Source organism: Canis aureus, chromosome 29 (genome assembly GCF_053574225.1).
Source record: "Canis aureus isolate CA01 chromosome 29, VMU_Caureus_v.1.0, whole genome shotgun sequence".
Lineage (NCBI taxonomy): Eukaryota > Metazoa > Chordata > Mammalia > Carnivora > Canidae > Canis > Canis aureus.
The window spans coordinates 15,227,419-15,253,850 of record NC_135639.1 but is presented as its reverse complement, the minus strand read 5'-3'; the positions used below and the strand labels follow the sequence as shown (position 1 = coordinate 15,253,850).

The 26,432-nt window shown below is 35.7% G+C and overlaps 1 protein-coding gene across 3 annotated transcripts in view; it reads left to right on the top strand.

The window, feature by feature from the left end:
• The window catches only part of ATRNL1 (attractin like 1), a 786,052-nt gene that overhangs the window by 196,708 nt on the left and 562,912 nt on the right, over positions 1-26,432 (top strand). For all 3 annotated transcript variants that reach the window (XM_077877514.1, XM_077877517.1, XM_077877516.1), the window contains exon 19: positions 15,601-15,738. In XM_077877514.1, coding sequence (XP_077733640.1) covers positions 15,601-15,738 — 138 coding nt within the window. The remainder of the gene's footprint in view (positions 1-15,600; positions 15,739-26,432) is intronic.

Genomic DNA, 26,432 nt, shown 5'->3' with positions numbered 1-26,432 from the left:
GTCCCAGCACCATTTGTTGAAAGACAAATTTTTTTCCCATTGAATTTATTTTTTATTTTACATCCTTTAAAATGGTTTTAGTCATTTTTATATTTTCCATTTCTCTCCTTTTTAATGTTTTTGTTTTACTCTATTTACTTGAGCATATAAAGCATATTTATTTATTTATTTATTTAGTTATTTTTAGAGAGAGAGATTGGGGGTAAGGGCTAAGGAAAGGGAGGGCAAATCTTCAGCAGGCTCCACATCCAGCACAGAGTTGATGTGGGGCTCTGTCTCACAACCCTGACATCATGACCTGAGCTGAAATCAAGAGTTGGACACTTACCTGACTGAACATTCAGGCACCCCAATAAAGTGTACTTTTAAAGGGCTGTTTTAAAAATCATTCTCTGCTCGTTCATCGTGTGTGATGTTTTCTTGTTTGTTTGTTCTATTGAATTTTTTGTTTGTTTTACTGATTATAGAGAAAATGTTCCAGCTTGCTTATTTTTTTGTGGTATTCCTGACATTGTGAATTTTTGCAGTTTTATTATATGATTTTGTTCTGTTTCATTTAGTGTGTTGTAATTTATTCTGACATGCAGTTATGTTATTTAGAATCTATATGATCATTCCAAAAATTGTTTTTAAGATTCTGTACGTAGCCGTCCTAAGTCCAGTGCTAATTTATTTCCACTGCTAAGTCAGTCCCTTTCTGTGGTCTCTATAGAGTGCTCTTTGTATTATGAGGTCTCTACACTCTCGTTGGAATACAAAGTATTCTAGTCCTATGTGAGCTACTGGCATTATTGATTTACTGTTTTCTGGTGGTATTTTCTCTAGCTTCATGGAGTTTCACACTCTGTGTTTAGGCATTATTTAGGCAAAGATTTAAGACAACTCCTCAGCAGATTGATATGTGTAGCTCTCTTCTCTCTATTTTGCCCTCCAAATTCTAGCCACCATGGCCTCCCTAATCTTTGATCTTCGTTTTCTCAACTAAATGAGCTCTCTGGCTTTTTTGGGCGGGGTGGGGGTTGCCTGCCTGGGCTGCATTCTTATATCTGCCTCCGGGTAGCAATCCAGGGGTGTCATAGGCTCATGTTCCATTTTTCTTAGATACAATTCTTGAGCTGCCTGTTATTTTAAAGTTGTTTCATATATTCTGTTTCATGTTTTTGTTGTTTACAAGTGGAGGTCAATTTTTAGATTGGTTAATGCCTCATGGGCAGAAATAGAAGTCTTCTATCTGTTTTTATTTACAGTAATGAATCTCTTGTATACAACATGTAGGTCTTTTATTATTTTTGGGGTTTTTTTAGATCTAGTCTGACAATCTCTGCCTTTTATCAGAGTGTTTACAATTAAGATTTAATATAATACTGGTGTAATTGAGTTTTAGTCCTACCAACCATCATGGTACTTGTTTTTAAAATTTCCTTTATTTTTTCTTCTATTGTTGGTTCTTCCTTTTGCCTTTTTTGGATTAATTGAGTGTTTTTAAAGTCCATTTTTATCACTTTTATTGGATTTTTAGCTATACTTCTTTTGTGTTTTTTTTAGTGACTGCTGTAGTGATTGTAATAGTCATCTTTATCTTATCACAGTCTACCTTGAATCAATATTATACTACTTCATGTATAAGGTAAGAATATTACACTAGTGTAATTTCATTTGCTCTTTTCCTGTCCTTTGTGTAATTATTGCCATATATTTTACTTCTGTATGTTATTAACCGCACAATACATTATTAGTTTTTGCTTTAAATAGATGATTTTCTTATAAAGAAATCATGATAAGAAAAAAGTCCTTTTACCTACCCATGTAGTGTTCATTTTCTGTGATCTTCATTTTTTTTCCTATAGATTTGAATTCACTTCTGTTGTATTTCTTTAGCTTGATGAACTTTATTTAAGATTTATAAATACTGTTTATCGATTGTGGCTGTAAATGATGTTTGCTTTCAAATATCTGAAAAACATTTTTATTGTGTAATTGCATGTCTTTATATTTAAAAGATATTTTTTTATTGGAAATAGCATTCTAAGTTGACAGATTTTCCTCAATAGTTTGAAGATGTAATTTTCTTTTCTTTTGGTTCCCACTCTCTTAAGAATTCCTCTATCAGTTTTATTGTTTTCTCTTTTGAAAGCTATATATATATATATATTGTTTTTCTGCCTCTGGCTTTTTTAAATAGATTTTTTTCTTAGTTTTTGAATGTCAGTAATTTTAGTATGATGTACCTAAGGATCAGTTTTATTTTTCATTTTGATTGTGAATTATATGGTTTATTTACCTCATCGCTTAATTTCTTCATCATTTTTGTGAAGTTTTCTGCCATTATCTCTTCAAATATTGCATCTGTCCCATCATGTCACTCTATCATTTATTTCTAGGAGTTCGCTTTATTTATGTTAGGCGTCTTCACTACATTTAATTTTTCTGTAGTGTTCTCTGTATTTTATATTCTTGCATCTCCTTTGATCTGTGTTTCAATTCACTAATTCTTTCTTTGGATGTTTCCAGTTTTCTGGTGAACTTGTTTCAATTATTACTATTTAACACATTACCCCAAGCTTGTAGTATTAAAGCAGTTTTATTCATGATTTTGCATCATCTTTTTTCCTTGTTGAATTCTGCTAGGCAGTCTTCTGTCAGTCTCTCTTGTTTGTTTTTTTTGTTTGTTTTTTGTTGTTTTTTTAAAAAAGTGTGACTACAGTTATATCTGGCTTCTTGACATGCGTTGGATAGTCTCAAAAATGTTTCCCTCACATGTCTAGTAGTTTGAGCTGGCTGGTTGATCTAGGGGTCCTTTATGGGTGACTCTTTTCTGCTGTCCTTTCATCCTTTAGTTTTATAGACTGTGCTCTGTACATGTTATTAGAATTTTAAGAGGGAGAAGAAAGAGTATGTATGCCTCTTGAGGCCTAGGCTTAGAATTTGTATGCCATCACTTCTTCATTCTATTGTTTTGAGAAAGTCTTGATGCCACTCCATGTTCAAAAAGTGTGAAAAATCCCATTTGTTTGGTGAGGACAAGGATAAAATAATGTAATGAAGGTTGCCCATACAGATATAGGAAGAATTTGTGTCAATTATTTTTCAGCTTGTCTACTTCTAATTTTTTTGTATGTTTGTTTATTGACATATAACTCACATGCCATAAAATCCACCATGTTAAAAAAAAAATCCACCATGTTAAAGTATACAATTCCATGGTTTGTAATATAACATGGTGTGTAACTATCACCAGAATATAGTTCCAGAATAATTTAATTGCCCCTAAACAAAATCCATACCCTTAAAAGTCACCTCCTATTTTTCCTTCTCCCAGCACCCGAAAACCACTAACATACTTTATTTCTCTATGAATTTGTTTATTCTGGACATTTAAATACAGTCATATAATATGTGGGCATTTGTGTCTGGCTTCTTAGCATAATGTTTTTAAGGTTCACTCATATTGTTGCATATTGTTAATCTTTTCCTTCTTTTTATGGCTGAATAACATTCATTTATTCACGCCATATGTTTATACATTCATCATTTGATAGATCTTTGGCTTATTTCCACTCTTTTGTTTTATGAATAAAGCTGCCATGAATATTTTCATATAGACATGTTTTAGACTTTTTGGCATATACCTAGGAGAGGAATTTTTAGTCCTATGATAAATGTGTATTTAAACTTTTAAGGGAGTTGCCAAGCTGTTTTCTTGAGGTACTTCACTGGTTTTTTACATTTCCACCAACAATATTTGTGGGTTCTATTTATTCTGTCCTCACCAACACTAATTTTTGTTCATTATTTTGATTATTAGTATCCTAATGGATATTAAGCGGTAGCTCATTGTGGGTTTGATTTGTATTCCCCTTATGACCATTGATGCTCTTTTTATATGCTTATTAGCCACTTATATATTTTCTTTGGAAAATGCTTATTCAAATCATTTGCCCATTTTAATTTTTTAAACTACAGTATTTTAAGAGTTACTTATGTTTTCTGGAAATAGATCCTTATCAAAAATAGGATTCTTAAATATATTCTCCTGTGGGATCTCTTCACTTTCATTATGGTGTTTTTTGAGGCATAAAGATTTTTTATTTTGCTGATGTCCAATATATCTGTTTTTCTTCTTTTGGTTGCTTTTGCTTTTGATGTCATATCTAAGAAACTGTTGTTTATTTCAAAACCATGAAGATTTACACTTATATTTTCTTCTAACATTTTCATAATTTTAGCTCTTATTTAGATTTTTGATCTGTTTGGAGTTATTTTTTTATATATGACATGAAGTACAGGTCCAAATTTGATCTTTCACTTATTGGTATCAAGTTATCCCAACATCATTTGTTAAGAAGACTATTCTTTCTCCATTTAATGGTCTTGGCACTCTTGTTGAAAATCAGTAAACTGGGGATCCTTGGGTGGCTCAGCGGTTTAGCGCCTGCCATTGGCCCAGGGCCTGATCCTGGAGTCCGGGGATAGAGTCCCACATCAGGCTCCTTGCATAGAGCCTGCTTCTCCCTCTGCCTGTGCCTCTGGCGCGCTCTCTCTCTCTCTCTCTCTCTCTCTCTGTGTCTATCATGAATAAATAAATAAAATCTTTAAAAAAAAGAAAATCAGTAAACTATGAATGTATAGGATTATTTCTGGGGCTAATAATATTTAATTGATCTATATATCTCTCCTTATGTGAATACTACACTGGTTTGATTGCTGTAGCTTTATAGTAGGTCTTGAAATTGGGAAATGTCAGTAGGCCTCTAACCTTTTTCTTTTTCTTTTTTTTTTATTGTTTTGGTGAGTTGGGATTCTCAGTAACTTCTTTTGAATTTTAGGATATGCTTGTCTGTCCCTATAAAAAAAAGTCTTTTGGAATTTGATAGATACTGCATTTAATTTGCAGATCAATTGGGATGAATTGCTGTCTTAATATTAAGTCTAACAATCTGTGAATAGAAGGAGTCTTTCCGTTAATTTCTTTCAACAATGTATTGTAGTTTTCAAAGTATAAGCTTTAACATTTCTTTGGTTAAATGTACTTCTAAGTACTTTATTATTTCTGATGCTACTGTCAGTGGAATTGTTTTCTTAATTTAATTTTTGAATTTTTCATTGTAAGTATATAGAAATTCAGTGAAACTGATATCTGTATAATTGAGCTTTTATTCTACAATATTGCTAAGCTCATTTATTAGCTCAAGTAATTTTTTGTGTGGATCCTATAGTTTTTTATGTGTAAGATCATGTCACCTGCAAATTGACTTGGTTTTAAACATTCTTTTGAAATCTGGATGCCTTTCATTTCTTTTTGCCTAATTCCCCTATCCATAACTTCCAGGACAATATTGAATAGAAGAGACAAGAGTGGACATTTTTGTCTTTATCTTAAAAAGAAAGCTTTTTCAGTCTTTCGCCACTAAATATTAGTCTTGTATGTTTCGTATATCCTTTATCAGATTGAGACAATTCCCTTCTTTTCCTAGTTTGTTGAGTATTTTCCATGTATTGAGATGATCATATTGTTTTTCCCTCTCTCTTTATCTACTCGATTGTTTTTTATGTGTTTAACAACCTTGAATTCCTGGGATAAATTCTGCTTTGTCATGATGTATAATCCCTTTTATATGCTAGTGGATTCAATTTGCTACTGTTTTTTTTTTTTTTTTTTTTTTTGAGAATTTTACACCTATAAGCATATTTGGTATTGGACTGTCATCTTTTGTTGTAATGACTTTGGTTTTTATATTGGGTAAGTAATGGTCTCACAGAATGAGTTAGGAAATTTTCCCTTTGCTTCTCTATTGTAGAAATATTCTTAAATAAGTAGTATTGATTATTATTTAACTATTTTGTAGAATTCATGAGTGAAGCCAATGATTTTGGGCTACATTTTCTGGTAATTTGTTGTTAACTCCATTTATTCATTCATTCATTCATTCATTCATTCATTTATGTATTAATTTTTTTTTTTTAATTTTTTATGATAGGCACACAGTGAGAGAGAGAGAGGCAGAGACACAGGCAGAGGGAGAAGCAGGCTCCATCTCCATGCACCGGGAGCCCGATGTGGGATTCGATCCCGGGTCTCCAGGATCGCGCCCTGGGCCAAAGGCAGGCGCCAAACCGCTGCGCCACCCAGGGATCCCTATGTATTAATTTTGAAGTGTTGTTGACATACAATGTTACATTAGTTTCAGGTGCACGATATAGTGACTTAACAACTCTATACATTATGCTATGTTCCCCACAAATGTAGCCACCATTTGTCATCATACAATGCTCGCTTGCTCGTATGTATCATTGACTGTATTCTCTGTGCTGCACCTTTCTTTTTGTTTTTGTTTTTAAAGATTTATTTATTTATTTATGATAGAGAGAGAAAGAGAGAGAGAGAGAGAGAGAGGCAAGAGCCACAGGAGGAGGGAGAAGCAGCCTTCACAGCAGGAGCCCGGCGCGGGACCCGATTCCGGGACTCCAGGATCGTGCCCTGGGCCAAAGGCAGGCGCTAAATCGCTGAGCCACCCAGGGATCCCCTGTGCTGCACCTTTCATCTCTTTGACTTAATCATTCCATAACTGGTAACCCATACCTCAATCTCTTTATTTTTAGACATTATTCATATTTTCTTTTTTCTTTAGTCAGTTTGGTTGTTAGGGTCATTCCAAGAATTTGTCCTTTTTAACTGAGTTATCTAATGAATGAATGAATGAATGAATTTATTAGGATTTTATTTATTTATTCATGAGAGACAGAGAGAGAGAGAGACAGAGCCACAGGCAGAGGGAGAAGCAGGCTCCATGCAGGAAGCCTGATGTGGGACTCGATCCTGGGTCTCCAGAATCAGGCCCTGGAACAAAGGCAGTGCTAAACTGCTGAGTCACCCGGGCTGTCCCTGAGTTACCTAATTTATTGGCATACAGTTATTCATTATGTTTCTTTATAATTCTTTTTTCCTACCGTTTGTTGGTAGTATGTCTCCTCTTCCAATCCCAGTATCTATATTTTGGGAATATCTTTTCTCTTGTATTTATTGGTTGGTTTAGCTGAAGTTAGGTCAGTTTTGTTGCTTATTACAAGGAAAAAAAACTTCTTGCTTTATTGATTTTTCTCTGTTGTTTTCTACCCTAGCATTCATTTTCCCTCTCTAATCTTTATTATTTTCTTTCTTTTGCTTGCTTTGAGTTTAGATCGCTGTTTTTCTTTTCTTTTTTTTTTTTTAACTTTGTTATGGTGAAAATTTAGATTGTTTTGAAGCTTTTCTTCTTTGTTTAATGTAATCTTTTATAGCTATAAGTTTCTTTTTGGCAGTGTTTTTGCAGCATCCTTTAGGTTTTGGTATGTTATGTTTTCATTTTCATTTACTTAAAGTAAATTTTTTTAAGATTTTATTTATTTATTTATTTATTTATTTATTCATGAGAAACACAGAGAGAGAGAGACAGAGAGAGACAGAGACACAGGCAGAGGGAGAAGCAGGCTCCATGCAAGGAGACTGATGTAGGACTCGATCCCGGGTCTCCAGGATCACACCCCGGGCTGCAGGTGGCGCTAAACCGCTGCGCCACCGGGGCTGCCCCACTTAAAGTAATTTTTAATTTCCTTACATTTTGCTCTTTGGCTCATTAGTTATTTAAGAATGTGTTGCTTAATTTCCACATATTCACGATTTTCTAAGACTTTTTCTGTTACTGATTTTCAGTTTCACTTTATTGTGTTTAGAGAACATACTTTAAATGACTTTAGTTCTTTTATTATATTTTTATTGTTTAAAAGAATACATTTCTCTAGAGAATGAAAGAAAGGGAGAGAAAGAGGGCATAAGAGGTGGGGAGGGGCATAGGGAGTAAAGAATCCCAAGCAGACTCCACACTGAGCATAGAACTTAACGGGGGGCTTCATCCCACGACCCTGAGTCACGACCTGAGTTGATATCAAAGTTTGGAATGCTTAACCAACTCAGTGACCTAGACACCTGACTTCAGTTCTTTTAAATTTATTGAAGTTTGTTTTATGACCTAGTAGGTAGTGTATCATGGAGAATGTTTTAAGTGCCCTTTAGAAGAATGTGTATTCTGCTGCTGTTGTATAGATTCTTCTTATGTTTGTATGGTCTAGTTGGGTTATAGTGTTGTTCGAGTCGTCTCTTCCCTGCTGATCTTCTACCTAGTTGTTATATTCATTATTGAAAGTATTAAAGCCTCCACCTGTTATTGTTGAATTGTGTTTTATTGTATTCTTTTCATATTTTAAAAACTTTTATTTAAATTCAATTAATTCACATATAATGTATTATTGGTTTTGGAGGTAGAGGTCAGGGATTCATCAGTCTAATATAACACCCAGTGCTCATTACATCATGTGCCCTCCTTAATGCCCATCACCCAGTTACCCCATCCTTCCACCCCACTCCCCAGTAGCAACCCTCAATTTGTTTCCTATGATTAAGAGTGTCTTATGGTTTTATCTCTGATTTTGTCTTTATTTTTTCCTCTCTTCCCCTATGATTCTCCGATTTGTTTCCTAAATTTCACATAGGAGTGAGATCATATGATAATTGTCTTTCTCTGATTGACTTATTTCACTTAGCATAGTATCCTCTAGTTCCATCCACATCATTGCAGATGGCAAGATTTCATTTTTTGGATGGCTGAGTAGTATTTCATTATATATATAATTTCATTATATATACTATATAAATAATATATTCTTTATCCACTCATCTGTTGATGGACATTTGGGCTCTTTCCATAGTTTGGCTATTGTGGACATTACTGCTATAAACATTGGGGTGTGGGTACCCATTTAGATCACTACATTTGTATCTTTATTTTTTATTTTTTTATTTTTTTTACATTTGTATCTTTAGGGTAAATACTCAGTAGTGCAATTGTTGGCTTGTAGGGTAGTTTTGAGGAACCTCCATACTGTTTTCCAGAGTGGCTGCACTAGTTTGCATTCCCACCAACAGTGTACAAGGGTTCCCCTTTCTCCACATACTCGCCAACAGCTTTTGCTTCCTGACTTGTTAATTTTAGTCATTCTGACTGGTGTAAACTGGTATCTCATTGTAGGTTTGATTTATATTTCTCTGATGCTAAGTGGTGTTGAGCAATTTTTATATGTCTGTTGGCCATTTGTATGTCTTTGGAGAAATGTCTGTTCATGTCTTCTGCCCATTTCTGGATTGAATTATTTGTTCTTTGTGTGTTGAGTTTGTTAAGTTCTTTATAGATTTTGAATACTAGCCCTTTATCTGATATGTCATCTGCAAATATTTTCTCCCATTCTATGTATTTTAATTTCTGTCAATGTTTCTCCATGCATTTTGAAGATCTATAATTAGGTGCATGTATATTTATGCTTTTTATATGTTCTTCATGGAATGTCCTTTATTGTTATAAAATGTCCCTCTTTATCTCTGTTAAAAATTTTAAAGTCTATCTGAAATTCGTAGAGCTACTGCAACTTTGTGGTTGCTCTTTGTATGTCATATCTTTTTTAATTTACTCACTTTCAATATATTTGCATCTTTAGGTATGTCTTCTATACACAGTACACAATTATATCTTTATTTTTAATCCAGACTGTCTGTCAGCCTCTGCCTTTGATTGAATTGTTTCCTACATTCACATTTAACGTTACTATTGATATACTTGGATTTATGTGTGCTACTATACTTTTTTCACTATATGTCTCACTGTATGTCCTCTGCCTCTTATTTATTTATTTATTTATTTATTTATTTATTTATTTATTTATTTATTTTGTGGTAAGTCAATATTTTCCAATGTAGCATTTAAATTTATTTAATGATTTCTTCACTTTATTTTGGAGTTATTTCTTTAATGGTTGCTCCAGTGTTTACCAAATACAACTTAACCTATTAATGTACTTCAGATTCATAATAACTTAATTTCAGTAGATAAAATGATGTTACTCATATAGATCTATTCTTTTTCTCTTCTTTTTGTGGAATTGTTATATCTATAGCATCTTTTATATGTTGCAAAACCAATAATACATATTTACAGTTAATACTGTATCAAATTTTATCTTTTAAAGAATCTGAGAGAAAGAAGGAGGGCAAGTCTATAGCATTCATTATGTTAATTTTTATATTTACCAATTCTGGTTTTCTTTATTTATTCCTGTGCATTCAAGTTACCATCTGTTAAGACCATGTTATGTCTGTTGCCCAATATATATTTTGTTCCACTTACTTCCTTTGTAAGGTTATTGGGAAATACAGTTTTATGTTATAAGCACAAAATCTCATTATATATGTCTTTTAAATATAATTTAAAACTTAGGTAGCAGAAGAAAGGAGACAAAATATATCCCTTATTGTCTTTTGTAATGACATAATTACTGTTACCAGTGCTCTTTATTGTATTTTGTGGAGTTGAATTACTGTGTGGGATCATGTGGTTTCTCACTGAAGAACTTCCTGTAGTATTCCTTATAAGGTAAATCGGCTAGCAACAAATTCTGACAATTTTTGTTTATTTTTTGAATGTCTTAATTCACTTAAATTTTTTGAAAGTAGGTTTGCTGGTTATGAAATTTTTGGTTGACAGTTTTTCTTTGACAACTTTAAATATATTTAACAGTGCCTACTCTCCTCCACTGCTATTGATAAAAGGTCATTTGCTAATCTTATTGGGCTTCTTTGTGACTGTGAAGTCCTATTTTTTCTTGTTCTTTCAAGATTTTCTCTTTGTTTTGATCATTTTTATTTTAATGGGTCTGTCAATCTTTTCATGTTTATTGTAGAATTAAACTTCTTGAATATGTAGTTAATATTTTTTATCAAATTAGGGAAGTTTTCAAAATTATTTATTCAAGTAAATTTTAGTCTCTTCTCTTTCTCTTATCCTTTCAACACTCCCAGTACATGTAAGTGTGAGTACTTGATGGTTTCCTGCATTTATCTGAGGTCTTGTTCACTTTTCCCCATTCTTTTTTCTCTCTGTACTTACATAATTTCTATTGAACTATTAATTGTTTCTTCTGACAGTTCTAATCTACTGTGGAGTCCCTGTAGTGTATTTTTTATTCATTAAATTATTCTACTCATCAATTTTCATTCACTTTAAAAAGTTTCTGTTTTTTTATTATTGTTCCGTATTTGATCAGGTATTATCATACTTACCTTTATTTCTTTAAGCAGAGTTTTGTTTTTTCTGTCTTTAATTACTTTAATATTTTCATTGTCTTCTAATTGTTCTGTGAGTCCAGTTCTTGGGCTTTCAATTCTCATTTTTACTATCTCCCTCTTTCTTCTGACTCTTCTTTTTGATGGTTTGTCAATTTTCTTTTTGAAGTTTTACTCTGTAAGTGTTTTTGTTGGTTTTTCCCCTCCTTCCCCTTCCAAGTCAGAAGTTTGCAAACCGAGGCCTGAAGGTCAGACCTGCATGGTCCCTTGCCTATTTTTGTAAATTAAATTTTATTGGAATGCAGATATGCTCAACTGTTCATGTATTACATATGGTTGCTTTTGCACTATAATGGCAGAGATGAGCAACTGTGATAGAAATTATATCATTATATTATCAGCAGAGCCTATACCATCTAGCCCTTTACAGAAAAACAAAATTTTCATAGTGTATATTCTGTGTTGTGTTTGTAGGACCTGAGTTTTTAGGAGTATTTCATGGGGCCATTACATCTGATTTTGCAAGGTGGATGAGACTTTTCTTGATTAAAGAACTGATTTTACATTAGTATTTGATGTTGGAGTTTCTCTACTATGTGGACAATGTGAATTTTACTCAACATATATGTCTTACATAGGCTTCAAGTTCTCACAAGTGATTTTTTTCTTTCATACACAGACCACAGTATCCTTAAGGTTCTTTTTAGCTTCATTGGGTATGTGATGTGCTTTAGTACCTTGTTTCCTTCTCCACAGATAGGGGCTGAAACTGAAGGCTTCCAGCATTTTAAATACGGTTCAGTTTAGCTATCTTCCTTTGGATGCCAGAGATCCTATCACCTGGCCATGCTGGGTTTTCAAACTCATGTCTCTTATTCTTGTTTGTCTATCCTATGTATAATAAAATTCTGTTGCTACCTCAAAATTCTCTTTAAAGTTCTTATTTTGAACTATTTTGAATCAGCTCTGATTTCTAGCATCTGATAATCCCTTTTAAGATAGGGTATATGTTTAAAAATGTTTTGAGTAAATTTTCTGTGTATATATTTTTTGAATTTTATTGAAAATGTCAAGCAGATATTTTTAAATGTTTTACATCTGTTTTAGAGAGCACATATTTTTCAAAACTATGTACTTTATTTGCATATCAAATGCTGAGTTTTCCATGATATTTCATTTTCTTTTTTTTGTCTGTGTATCCATAGATAAAGAACCATCTGGGCTGGTTTTAAAATTTAGACAAAATAGTATGGATAGCTTCTCTTTAGTTTTATTCATGTTCCTCAGCCAGGTTGTTATTAGAATCTTTCGAGTAACGATGTATCCTGGAAGAACTATTAGATGCAAGCTTCTATTACTCTGTTGATCCAGCACCCTGATGCTGGTGGGAATAAAACATAATCATAGGCTTATTGTGTATCCTTTTCTTGTCTGTGTTTGCTGCAGCCATTATGCCTGGGTTCTACTTTCTGTAACATGCTTTCTCTATTGTCATTGCCAGCATTCTAGTTACAAGCCATGACAATGCCCCCCGCCCCCCCCCCCCCCCCAGCCACCCAGGAATCCCCTTTTTCTTCTCTTGCAAATTCGGCCTGCAGTTAGGTGTAAATTGTACCAGCTTTCTGTCTGATACATTCATTACCTCAAACATTAGACTTTTCTGTGTCATACTTTCTACAAGCTGTATGGCATCATGCCAATAATATTCTTAGTGATTGCCGTATGGCTCAGAACTGCCTTCTGAACTTCTCATTTTCAGGAAGGACAGTGGGTAGCATTATACCAAGGATCCTCTTTTAATTTCCAGAGGTAGTTTATTACTTTCTAGTTTTATTTGTGTCATTGTCACCATACCTAAATTCCTTTAGTTGCTGCCAAGTTTCCTTATTATTTTAGTGGTAAGCTGAAGGGAGGATGTTAGTTGTGATTGCTAAATTTAGACATCTTATTCAGGAGTTAAAGCATTTGTTTTTCTGAGATGAAAAATCTTCCAGGAGATACATAAAATACTTATAGTAACCCATTTCCTATTTTAACCTTTTCAGATAGTACTTTCTATAGAGTGGGCACTCAATAAATTTTGTTTTTACCTGACTGAATTAATAAGTGTTGTCGCATTTCTATGAAACAACAAAGAAATGTTAAAAAATTAAAGTTCTTAACATTTTTGTTTCTTATTATAGAAGTCATATGAACTTATTATAGAAAACTGATGTAAAAAAAACTTACTAAACTAGGATAACCATTATTCACTTTTCTAATAGGCATCCTTATAGATTTTACTTAATTTTTTTAAACTTTGTTATTTTTCTTTTTTTTTTTTTTTAAGATTTTAAATTTTAGAGAAAGAGAGTGAACAGGGGGAGCAGCAGAAGGCAAAGGAGAGGTAGAGGGAGAGGAGGAGACTCCTTTGAGCATGAAGCCTGACACTGGGTTTGGCCTCACCTGAGCTGAAATCAAGAGTGGGGTGCTTAACGAACTTAGCCACCCAGTCACCCCCATGCTTCTACATTTTAAAACAAAATTGTTATCATTCTATTTTTTTAAAAGATTTATTTATTTATTTATTCATGAGAGATGCAGAGAGAAACAGAGAGGCAGAGACACAGGCAGAGGGAGAAGCAGGCTCTATACAGGGAGCCTCATGTGGGACTTGATACCAGGACTCCAGGATCATGCCTTGGGCTGAAGGCGGACGCTAAACCGCTGAGTCACCCAGGGATCCCAAATTGTTATCATTCTAAATATAATGTTTTGCATCTTGATTTCACTTAAATTATCATGAACATTTTTGGTCTAAATTTCCTCCTCATTGTTTCATAATATAATATAAAATGCAAACACTGTATTATAATTTTCCTTATTTTTATAAAGAGAATGATGATATAAAGAGAATGATTATTTAGCATTTTCCCATGATGACTTTGTTATTTCTCTACTATTTTACAGTAGAATTGTGCCTCTGAAAATTTCTGTAAGGTATAGGTGTTTGGTTTTTACCATTCTTGCCTGTGTATTTCTTTACTCTTTGATGTTAACTCTTGTCAATGACCCTATGCTAGTCTCTTAGGATTTCTCTCCCTTTCAGATTTTCTATATACAAGAGGTATGGTATTTAATGCCTGGTCTTTTGATCATGCTTTCTGATTGTGTGTTTGTTTCTGCCATTGATTAGCTGTGTGACTTTGGGTTGTTGCATAACCCAGGCTTCCTTATCTTAGAAATGGTCCCCAGTGTAGTACCTTCCATATAGAATCGTTGTGAGGATTAAATGATACAATTTATGTATATCACCTGGTATACTATCTGACAAAGGGGTGGTATTTATGTATTTTAAAACTGATGCAGTATGTGCAGAGACCAATCAGATTAGATGCTGGCCATAAACAATTGGGATTGACTGAATATTGGCTTCTCTGGCTAGAGTAAGAGAAAGCTCAATTAAATGCTATCTTAGTTGTAATAATGATGAAAATGATTATGAGGCCATATGAGGTCAATGAAGCCACATGGTGTTTGTGTAGGTGGTTACCTTGACTAAGTCATTATGCCCCAAATAGACATTAAAGGTATGAGCTTTCATATATGAACTTTATCTCTCATCTGAAATTCTGTTGTAAAGTTAATACCAAAACCTATTAAATCTTATATGATGAAGACATGAAAAAGTCTCAAGTTTTAAATGTGATTCTGTTTAGTTCACATTCAATAGAATTCTGATTAAGCTTTGAAGCTTTTCTTATCCAAGGAAGATAAACATTTATGCAAATTAACTTAAAAGTGCTATTTTTGTTAATCATACATGGAGTTTTTTGAAGGACCTATAGCCACAGAGTTTTCTATATTTATTGATCCTTTGTTTTCATGTGTAAATATAATTAAGATGTATTTTAACATTTTTTACCAAAGCTACATTATTCATTCTTGTGTTTGTATAACTTAGACATAATATTCACATGAATCAGGAAGGATTAGAAAAGTATTCCCTTCTAGGACGCTGGGGTGGTTCAGTTGGTAAAGTGACCATTGATTTTGGCTCAGGTTATGATGTCTGGGTGATGAGATCCAATGTGTATCAGGCTCTGTACTGGCATGGAGCCTGCTTCAGATTCCCCCTTTCCTTCAGTCCTTCACCCCTGCTCAGGCGTATGCTCTCCCGTTCTTTCACTCTCAGAAAAAGTTTATTACCTTTTTAGTATAGCTTTTATGTTTTACTTTATCTCTTGTCCCTATAGTTTAAGGAGCATATGACAAAATTTCAACACAGAATTTATTGTATATATTGTCCTGCATTAATATTTTGAGTCACAGGTTTTACATAAAAAAAAAATTTGGGAAATGTCCTTTGGACATTTCTACCATTCAAATTTGTAAAATAAATTCTTTGTCTTGATAGCTATTATACTTGGTCTTGTTTTACAAATATTCATAATATTTTTTACTTTTTTCTTTAGCTTGCCAGTGTAATGGACATAGCACTTGCATCAATAATAATGTGTGTGAACAGTGTAAAAATCTTACCACAGGAAAGCAGTGTCAAGATTGCATGCCAGGTTATTATGGTGATCCGACTAATGGAGGACAGTGCACAGGTAAGTATTTTTTATTTTACTTCAGTGCATTTTTTACTACAGAAAAGAAAATGCGAAAGATATACCTCTTACAGAAAATATATTTTATAAAAGAAAATATTTTAAATTAAGTTTCAATATTTTTGAAATTAATATTTATTCTTAGGGGTGATATGAACTATAACAATTCTGTGATACACTTAAAAATTTTTTTTATTTCAAAATGAATATATGTTTATTATAGGAATTTAGCAAATGCAGACACATTAAAAATCACTTATAGTTCACTATTCAAAAATAATTACTGCTGATTGTTTTTTAATAATAGTAAGTTATTTTGGCTTTAGAAATAAATAATTAAAGGTTTTGTATATGCCTTATATCAGATAACCTTTTTGGGGTTTAGAATCAATCCTGGGTTGAAATCTCCCCCTGTGTGTTCTCATGCTATAGCCATAACCACTCAACCTCTCAGTGCCTCATTTTTCTCATATGTAAAAGGGAGATGATAAAGATCAAATGAGATCATATAAATAGAGGCACATGTAATAAGGATTGAAGCACATTTTTCTTTTCTTTTCTTTTCTTTTCTTTCTTTTTTTTTTTTTTAAGATTTTATTCATGAGAGAGAGAGAGAGAGAGAGAGAGAGAGAGAGGCAGAGACACAGGCAGAGGGAGAAGCAGGCTCCATGCAGGGAGCCTGACATGGGACTCTATCCTGGGTCTCCAGGATCACACTCTGGGCCAAAGGTGGCGCTAAACCGCTCAGCCACTGAGTGCTGCCCAGGAATTAAAGCACATTAAAAGAGCATTTAAAATGCTCTTCTCATCACATTTTTTTGTTCACCAACCTTTACTTTTCTCTATCTTCCTCTCTATCGTCCTGCTCATTCTTACTTTTTAGACAATTTTTAGTTTTTCTTTAAAAATTTTCCTTTTAGATTGTAATTTTACAGTAATCCTTTTTTATCTCTAGGTTGGTCCTTGTCCCTTATGTTTTTAATCTTCTGTTTTTACATGGAGGTTGCCTATACGGCACCCACAGAAAAGACTCCATTGTTGGCTATGAAAAGTTGAAGACTCTCTAAACAGGGAGCTGGCCCTGGGCCTGGCCTAGATAAGAATGTTAACACTGCTTGTGTATTATGAATAATGCTGCTGTGAACTTTATTGCACAAGTCTTTGAATACTGCTTTTCAGTTCTTTTTTTTTTTTTTCCCATAAACTAGGAGAGGAATTGTAATTCCATGTTTAACTTTCTGAGGAATTGCCAAATTGTTCAAGTTGTTTTCCATAGTGGCTGCTTAATTCTACATTCCCACAAGAAATGTAGAGGATTCCAATTTCTCCACATCCTTGCCAACACTTGCTATAGCCCATTAAAAAAAAATTCTAATCATCCTAATGGATGTGAAATGATATCCCATTGCGGTTTTGATTCACATTTCTCTAATGAGTAGTGATGTTAACTGTCCTTTCATGTGGTTGTTGACCATTGTATATTTTCTTTGGAAAATGTTTATTCAAGTCCTTTGCCCATTTTAGAACAATCTGTTTTTTTTTAATTGTGGTAAAATATACATAACAGAAAATTTACCATTTTTACTTGTGTAGGATAAAGGCAGCATTAAGTATATTTACACTGTTGTGAAACCATCATTACCATCCATTTCCAGAATTTTTTTCATCTTGCAAAACTGAAACTCTATACCCATTAAATATTAATTTTGCATTACTCTTACTCCAGCTGCTGGCAACCACCATTTTGTTTTCTGTCACTATGAATACAGTTTTTCTAGATGGCCTGAAATATGTGGAATTGTGCAGTATTTGTCCTTTAGTGACTGGCTTATTTCTTTTAGCATAATTGTCTTCATGTTTCTTTCATGTTGTAGCATGTATCAGAATGTCTTTCCTTTTAAAGGCCAAATAATACTCTCTGATCTACGTATATGCAGTTTGTTTATCCATTCACCCATTGATGGAACTCTGAGTTGCTTCCACCTTTTGATATTGTGCTTAATGCTGCGATGAACATGGGTGTACAAGTATTTGTTCAGTTTCCTGTGTCTTTTCATGTGCTTATGGGCCATTTGTGTATCTTTGGAAAAATGTCTATTAAGTCCTTTGCCTATTTTTTATTTGGGTTGTTTGAGTTGTCATTGAATTGTAAGGGTTCTTTATAGATTCTAGATATGAAGCTTTTATTAGATAATTAATTAGCAAATATTTTCTCCTATTCTGTAAGGTTGCCTTTTCAGTTTCCTTTAAATTTCTTTTGAAACACAAAAGTTTCCAATTTTGATGAAGTCCAGCTTATTTTTTCTTTTGTTGCTTGTGTTTTTGATGCATATCTAAGAATCCAATGCCAAATGCAATGTCATGAGGATTACCAAAGTATTAATTTTTTGCCAACATAGGCAAAAGGAACATTTGAATAATTATATTAGCTACAAAATGTTTTAAATTACAATGGTAGGTTTTATCACTGCAATAGGCATAAGTGCTTTTAGAAATATGTTCCCCTTTGGGGATAATACTTCTTTGCTAGGTTTAAGACTAAGTTCAGTTATTCCATATTCATTTTTGTTGCTGACATTGCACATCTGGCAAGCTGAGGCATAATGCAATGGAAAATTAAAGGGGATGAAAGATAAATGCCTATCTTATTCACTATTGCACATTCTCTGGTACTTTATGGAGCTTTAAATAATTCCTTGTAGTTTACTTGTTTCCTAAAGTTGGCAAGATAATATTTTGCTGTCTATGTCTTCTCTATGGTGATGTAATATATGAAAGTCATTTTTATTTCTTAGGGCCACATTAGCTATATAACTAAATCAACAGAATATCACATCTGGTGAACTATTTTTAATGCAGCTGTGGCTAAAATCAATTTATAAAAAAATGAGTATTATAAATTTACTGCCATTTCTTCATTTTTAGTTCACCTTATTGAGAAAAGTTCATTTTTCATTAGTAGATACATTTAGTAAAATTCAAAGTCTGCTGATATTAAAGGAAAGAAGGAAATAGATTTATATTTGGATGGTAAGACTTTAGAGGTACTGTAGACTCAGAAATTATTTATTATTAAATTTAACCTACTAAAGTCAATTTAACATTGTTGTTGATATTATATAAATGTACTTGTAGATTTTCTCAGATTGTTTTTAGACTATAGCATATTTGTAGCTGTTCTCCTAATACAATTAACTATTAAAAGCTTTATTTTTTTATTTTTATTTTTTTAGTAATTGTCAGGGGCGCCTGGGGGGCTCAGACAGTTAAACATCTGACTCTTGATATCAGCTCAGGTCATGATCTCAGGGTGGTGAGATTGAGCCCTGTGTTGGGCTCCATGCTCAGCGTAGTCTGCTTGAGATTCTCTGTTTCCTTTTGCCCCTTCCCTTGCTCTCTTTTTCCCTCTCTTTTTCTCTCTCAAATAAGTATCAATCAATCAATCAATCTTAAAAAAAAATTACCTGGGAATCCCTGGTGGCTCAGCAGTTCAGGGCCTACCTTTGGCCCAGGGCATGATCCTGGAGTCCCGGGATTGAGTCCTGAGTCAGGCTCCCAGCATGGAGACTGCTTCTCCCTCTGCCTGTGTCTCTGCCTCTCTCTCTCTGTCTTTCTCTCTCTATGTCTATCATGAATAAATAAATAAAATCTTTTAAAAAAATAAAAAAATAAAAAAATACCTGTCAGAATGGCTAAAATTAACAACATAGGAAACTAAGGATGTTGGCAAGGATGCTGAGAAAGGGAAACCCTTTTACATTGTTGGTGGAAATGCAAACTGGTGTAGCCACTCTGGAAAACAGGATGGAAGTTGCTCAGAAAGCAAAAAATAGAACTACCCTGTGATCCAGCAGTTGTACTACTAGGTATTTATCTAAAGGATACAAAATATTGAATCAAAAAGGCACATGTGCCCCAATGTCTATAGCAACATTATGAACATATCTAAATTATGGAAAAATCATGAATGTCTATCAACTGATGAATGGTAATGGAGATGTGATACACACACACACATATGTATATATGTATAGATATACACACACAATGGAATATTATTCAGCCATCAATAATAATGAAATCTTGCCATTTGCAAGGATGTGGATGGAGCTAGAGTGTATTATGCTATGTGAAGTCAGTCAGTCAGAGGACAGTAAATCCCATATGATTTCACTCATATGTGGAATTTAAGAAATGAAACAGATGTACATAGAGGGAAAAAAAGAGGGAGGGAAACCATTAAAGAGACTCTTAGCTATAGAGAGGAAACTGAGGGTTGCTGGAGAGGAGGTGGGTAGGGGGATAGGTTAAATGGGTGATGGATATTAAGGGGGGGCACTTGTGATAAGCACTGGGTATTATATTTAAATGATGAATCAGAAGAGCGGGGCAAGGGCAGCAGGAGAAGGGTCCCCAAGTCACCTGGTCCCACTAAGAACCTAGATAGCTTTCAAATCCTCCTGAACACCTACGAATTCCACCTGAGATTTAAAGAAAAAACAGCTGGAATGCTACAGAGAGAAGGGTTTTCGCTTCTAACAAGGTAGGAAGGCGGAAAAAAAAAATAATAAAAAAGAATCAAGTGGGAGAGGGGCCCGACGAGACGCCGGCTAAGGGCTAAAGCCGGGCAGCTAAGGGTGGACAGGAAGGCCCAGCCCCGGAGAAGAAGCGGGAACTTTAACAAATCCGAACCGGACTCTTCCCAGAGGGAGAGGCGCTCAGCAGGGAACCCGGGCAGGAGCAGGAGGGGCAGCGGGGCCTCCGGGCTCCCGGGGTCACTAACAGGAGGGGCGCCCGGGGAGAGCGCCCCACACACCCGGGCCCATCTCGGTAACGGGCTGGAGCGCCCAGCGGGGCCTCGGGGAGAAGCTGGGGGAGTGGGACTCGGGGAGAAGCCGGGGGGCAGGCGGGGGCTCCGGGGGAGGGGGCTGCGCCTGCTGCCTGCAGGAGCCCCGGCCCGGAGCGTGATCCCAGCAGCGCAGGCCCCGGAGCCCAGGGCGCGGGGGACACAGCCCAGGACCCTGCGCTCCCCCGGGACAGGCGGAGGCGGGGAGGGCCCAGGACAGCGAGGATGCTCCTGCCCCGGGCGCCCCCGAGCTGTGCAGGTCAGCGCCCCCTGCCCCGGAGTATCCAGCCCCCTGCGGACCGGGAGCTGCGGGAGTTACTGCGGGAGCTGACTCCAGGGCTGGGGAGCTGGCCCCGCCAGTGGGGTTGTCCCTCCTGGTGTCACCCTGTGCCTGGGAGGGATGGGGTGGCCAGGGAACAGGGACCTCACGGGGTAACAGCTCCCACTGAGCCCGGCACTGGCAGGGGGTGGGGCAGCTCCCCCAGGTGTGCACACCTGAGACTCAGCACAGTAGCCCCTCCCCCCAGAAGATCAGCTGGAAGGACAGGGGAAGAGCCAGTTCTTGAACCAGCAGCGCTGGAAAGCTCCAGGGGAGGCCGAGGGATTTACAGTATATAGAACCAGACGGTAACCCTCCTTTCCCCCCCCTTTTTTCTGGTGCAACTCGTTTTCATATCAGACTAAAAATTTCCAATATTTTTTTTCTCATTTCCCACCATAAATACAATATTTTACCACCTCTTCATTTTTAAGTTTCTTCTTTTTTGACTTTCATATTTATACAATTACATGTCTTAGATATATTTTCCACTTCTAGATTCCCTTCCACATACTCAACTTAATTTTGGGAGATCTACAAGATACGGTTTTTGGTTTTCATTCCCTCATTTTGTTCTACAGTGGCAGAAGCTAATACCTTCTAAAACATGACCAGTATGCTACAGAACGAAGTGGTATACTATGTTGGTTCATTCTGTGAGATTCCTCAATCCCATTCTGCCCCCCTCTTTTATCTCATTTATGTTTTGGTGGTCATTGTTGGGGCCCTCTACAAGTATTTCTAGTTTATATAAATTTGGGACTGAGCATCTTCTAACATACAGAGCTTAATATTGTCAGAAACAAGAGGACCATCTTCTAGGATCCCTAAGGTAGACCACATTCTCCTTCCATTGCAACTTTGTCACCACCCCATCTCCCAGTCCCCCCTTTTTTTCTTTCTTCTCTTTTATTTTGTTTTCTTTTTTTCTCTTTGTTCTCTTTTTTTCTTTTTCTTTTTTCTTCCTCTTTGGGATTCTTGGCCTTTAATTTTTTTTAATACTTTGTTTTAAAATTTGTTTTTCACTTTAGTGGTCCTTTTGTTTTATTTTATTCTGATCTTTGTTTTCATTTTCTGGTCTCTGACCTTGGCAGAATCATCTAGAGTGAAATTTACTTAGGTTGTGGTTGATATTCTTAACTCAGCCCGCTCATACAGCCACTATGCACTGACCAAAATGACTAGAAAGAAGAACTCACCACAAAAGAAAGAATAAGAAACAGTACTCTCTGCCACAGAGCTACAGAGTATGAAATACTCTGTATTTCAGAGAGCCAATTTAGAAGCACAATTATAAAGCTACTCCTGGCTTTGGGAAAAAGCATAAAGGATTCAAGAGACTTCATGACTGCAGAATTTAGATCTAATCAGGCTGAAATTAAAAATCAGATGAAATGACAATCCAAACTGGATGTCCTAATGATGAGGGTTAATGAGGTGGAAGAGAGAGTGAGTGACGTAGAAGACAAGTTGATGGCAAGGAAGGAAGCTGAGGAAAAAAGAGGAAAACAATTAAAAGACCATGAAGAAAGGTTAAGGGAAATAAATGATAGCCTCAGAAGGAAGAATCTATTTATAATTTGGGTTCCAGAAAGCACTGAGAGGGCCAGAGGGCCAGAAAGCATATTTGAACAAATCATAGCTGAGATCTTCCCTAATTAGGTCAGGGAAACAGGCATTCAGTTCCAGGAGATAGAGAGATCCCCCCCACCCCCCCGCCCACCCATCAATAAAAACCATTCAACACCTTGACATTTAATAGTGAAATTTGCAAATTCCAAAGATAAAGAGAAAATCCTTAAGGCAGCTCAAGACAAGAGATTCTTATATGGGGAGAAATATTAGATTAACAGCAGACCTCTCTATAGAGACCTGGCAGTCCAGAAAGGGCTTGCATGATATAGTCAGGGTCCTAAATGAGAAGAACATGCAGCCAAGAATACTCTATCCAGCAAAGCTCTCATTCAGAATAGAAGGAGAGATAAAGGCCTTCCAAGATAGGCAGAAACTGAAAGAATATGTGACCACCAAATGAGCCCTCTGAGAAATATTAAGGGGGACTCTGTAAAAGAAAGATGAAGTCCAAAGAAATGATCCACAAAAACAGGAATCGAATAGGTATTATTATGACACCAAATTCATATCTTTCACTAGTTACTCTGAACATGAATGGGCTAAATGACCCCATCAAAGAGATGCAGGGTTTCAGGACTGGATGAAAAAGCAAGACCCATCTATTTGCTGTCTACAGGAGACTTATTTTAGACCTAAGGACACCTACAGCCTGAAAATGAAAGGTTGAAGAACCATTTACCATTCAAATGGTCCTCAAAAGAAAGCAGGGGTAGCAGTCCTCATATAAGATAGATTAAAGTTTGTCCTAAAGACTGTAGTAAGGAATGAAGAGGGACACTATATCATACTTAAAAGGTCTATCTAAGAAGAAGACCTAACAATCATGAATATTTATGGGCCTAATGTAGGAACTGCCAAGTATTTCAATCAATTAATAATCACAGTAAAGATATTCATAAATAATAATACACTAATAGTAGGAGACTTCAACATGGCACTTTCTGCAAATGACAGGTATTCTAAGCACAATATCATCAAAGAAACAAGAGGTTTATGATACACTGAACCAGATGGATTTCACAGATATTTACAGAACTTTACATCCAAACGCAACTGAATACACATTCTTCTCAAGTGCACATGGAACTTTTTCCAGGATAGGCCACATACTGGGTCACAAATCAGGTGTAATCTGATACCAATATGTCCCCTGCATATTTTCAGACCACAATGCTTTGAAACTTGAACTCAATCACAAGAAGAAATTTGGAAGAAAGTCAAACACATGGAGGTTAAAGAGCATCCTACTAAAAGATTAATGGGTCAACAAGGAAATTTGAGAAGAATTAAAAAGATTCATGGAAACTAACGAAAATGAAGATACAACTGTTCAAGATTTTTGGGATATAGCAAAAGCAGTCCTAAGAAGGAAATACATCTGAATACAAGCATCCATCAAGTAATTGGAAAAAACTCAAATACACATGTTAACCCTGCACCCAAAGGAACTGGAGAAAGAACAGCAAATAAAACTTACACCAAGCAGAAGAAGAGAGATAATACAGATTCGAGCAGAACTCAATGAAATCGAGACCAGAAGAACTGTAGAACAGATTAACAAAACTAGGAGTTTGTTCTTTGATAGAATTAGTAAGATAGATAAACCATTAGCCAGCCTTATTAAAAAAAAGACTCAAATTAATAAAATCATGAATGAAAGAGGAGAGATCAAAACCAATACCAAGGTTTACAAATGATTTTAAAAACCTATTATGAGCAGCAGTACAGCAATAAATTAGGCAATCTAGAAGAAATGGATGCATTTCTGGAAAACCACAAATTACCAAAACTGGAACAGAAAGAATAGAAAACCAGTACAGGCCAATAACCAGGGTGGAAATTGAAGCAGTCATCAAAAACCTCCCAAGACACAAAAGTCCAGGGCCAGATGGCTTCCCAGGGGAATTCTATCAAACGTTTAAAGAAGAAACCATACCTATTCTATTAAAGCTGTTTGGAAAGATAGAAAGAGATGGAGTACTTCCAAATTCGTTCTATAAGGTCAGCATCACCTTAATTCCAAAACCAGACAAAGACCTCACCAAAAAGGAGAATTACAGACCAATATCCCTGATGAACATGGATGCAAAAATTCTCAACAAGATACTAGCCAATAGGATCCAACAGTATATTAAGAAAATTATTCACCATGACCAAGTAGGATTTATCCCTGGGACACAAGGCTGGTTCAACACTCATAAAACAATCAATGTGATTCATCATATCAGCCAGAGAAAAACCAAGAACCATATGATCCTCTCAATAGATGCAGAGAAAGCTTTTGACAAAATACAGCATCCATTCCTGATCAAAACTCTTCAGAGCGTAGGGATAGAGGGAACATTCCTCAACATCTTAAAAGCCATCTACGAAAAACCCACAGCAAATATCATTCTCAATGGGGAAGCAGTGGGAGCCTTTCCCCTAAGATCAGGAACAAGACAGGGATGTCCACTCTCACCACTGCTATTCAGCATAATACTAGATGTCCTAGCCTCAGCAATCAGACAACAAAAAGACATTAAGGCATTCAAATTGACAAAGGAGAAGTCAAACACTCCCTCTTCACCGATGACATGATACTCTACATAGAAAACACAAAAGACTCCACCCCAAGATTGCTAGAACTCATACAGCAATTTGGCAATGTGGCAGGATACAAAATCAATGCCCAGAAGTCAGTGGCATTTCTATACACTAACAATGAGACTGAAGAAAGAGAAATTAAGGAGTCAGTCCCATTTACAATTGCACCCAAAGCATAAGATACCTAGGAATAAAACTACCCAAAGAGGTAAGGGATCTATACCCTAAAAACTACAGAACACTTCTGAAAGAAATTGAGGAAGACACAAAGAGATGGAAAAATACTCCATGCTCATGGATTGGAAGAATTAATATTGTAAAAATATCCATTCTACCCAGGGCAATTTACATATTCAATGCAATCCCTATCAAAATGCCATGGACTTTCTTCAGAGAGTTGGAACAAATCATCTTAAGATTTGTGTGGACTCAGAAAAGACCCCGAATAGCCAGGGGAATATTGAAAAAGAAAACCAGAGCCGGGGGCATTACAATGCTGGATTTCAAGTTGTACTACAAAATTGTGATCATCAAGACAGCGTAGTACTGGCACAAAAACAGATGCATAGATCAATGGAACAGAATAGAGAACCCAGAAACGGCCTCTCAACTCTATGGTCAACTAATATTTGACAAAGCGGGAAAGACTATCCACTGGAAAAAGGACCTTCTCTTCAATAAATGGTGCTGGGAAAATTGGACATCCACATGCAGAAGAATGAAACTAGACCATTTTCTTACACCATACAAAGATAAACTCAAAATGGATGAAAGATCTAAATGTGAGACAAGAGTCCATCAAAATCCTAGAGGAGAACACAGGCAACACCCTTTTTGAAGTTGGCCACAGCAACTTCTTGCAAGACACTATGAAGGCAAGGGAAACAAAAGCAAAAATGAACTATTGGGACTTATTCAAGGTAAAAATCTTCTGTACAGCAAAAGAAACAGTCAACAAAACTAAAAGACACCCTATAGAATGAGAGAAGATATTTGCAAATGACATATCAGATAAAGGGCTAGTATCCAAGATCTATAAAGAACTTATAGGGGGTCCCTGGGTTGCTCAGTGGTTTGGCCCCTGCCTTCAGCCCAGGACGTGATCCTGGAGTCCCGGGATCGAGTCCCACATATGGCTCCCTGCAGGAAGCCTGTTTCTCCCTCTGCCTGTGTCTCTGCCTCTCTCTCTCTCTGTGGTTCTCTCATGAATAAATAAATAAAATCTTTTAAAAAAAGAAAAAAAGAACTTATTAAACTCAACAGCAAAGAAACAATCGACTCATGAAATGGGCAAAAGACATGAATAGG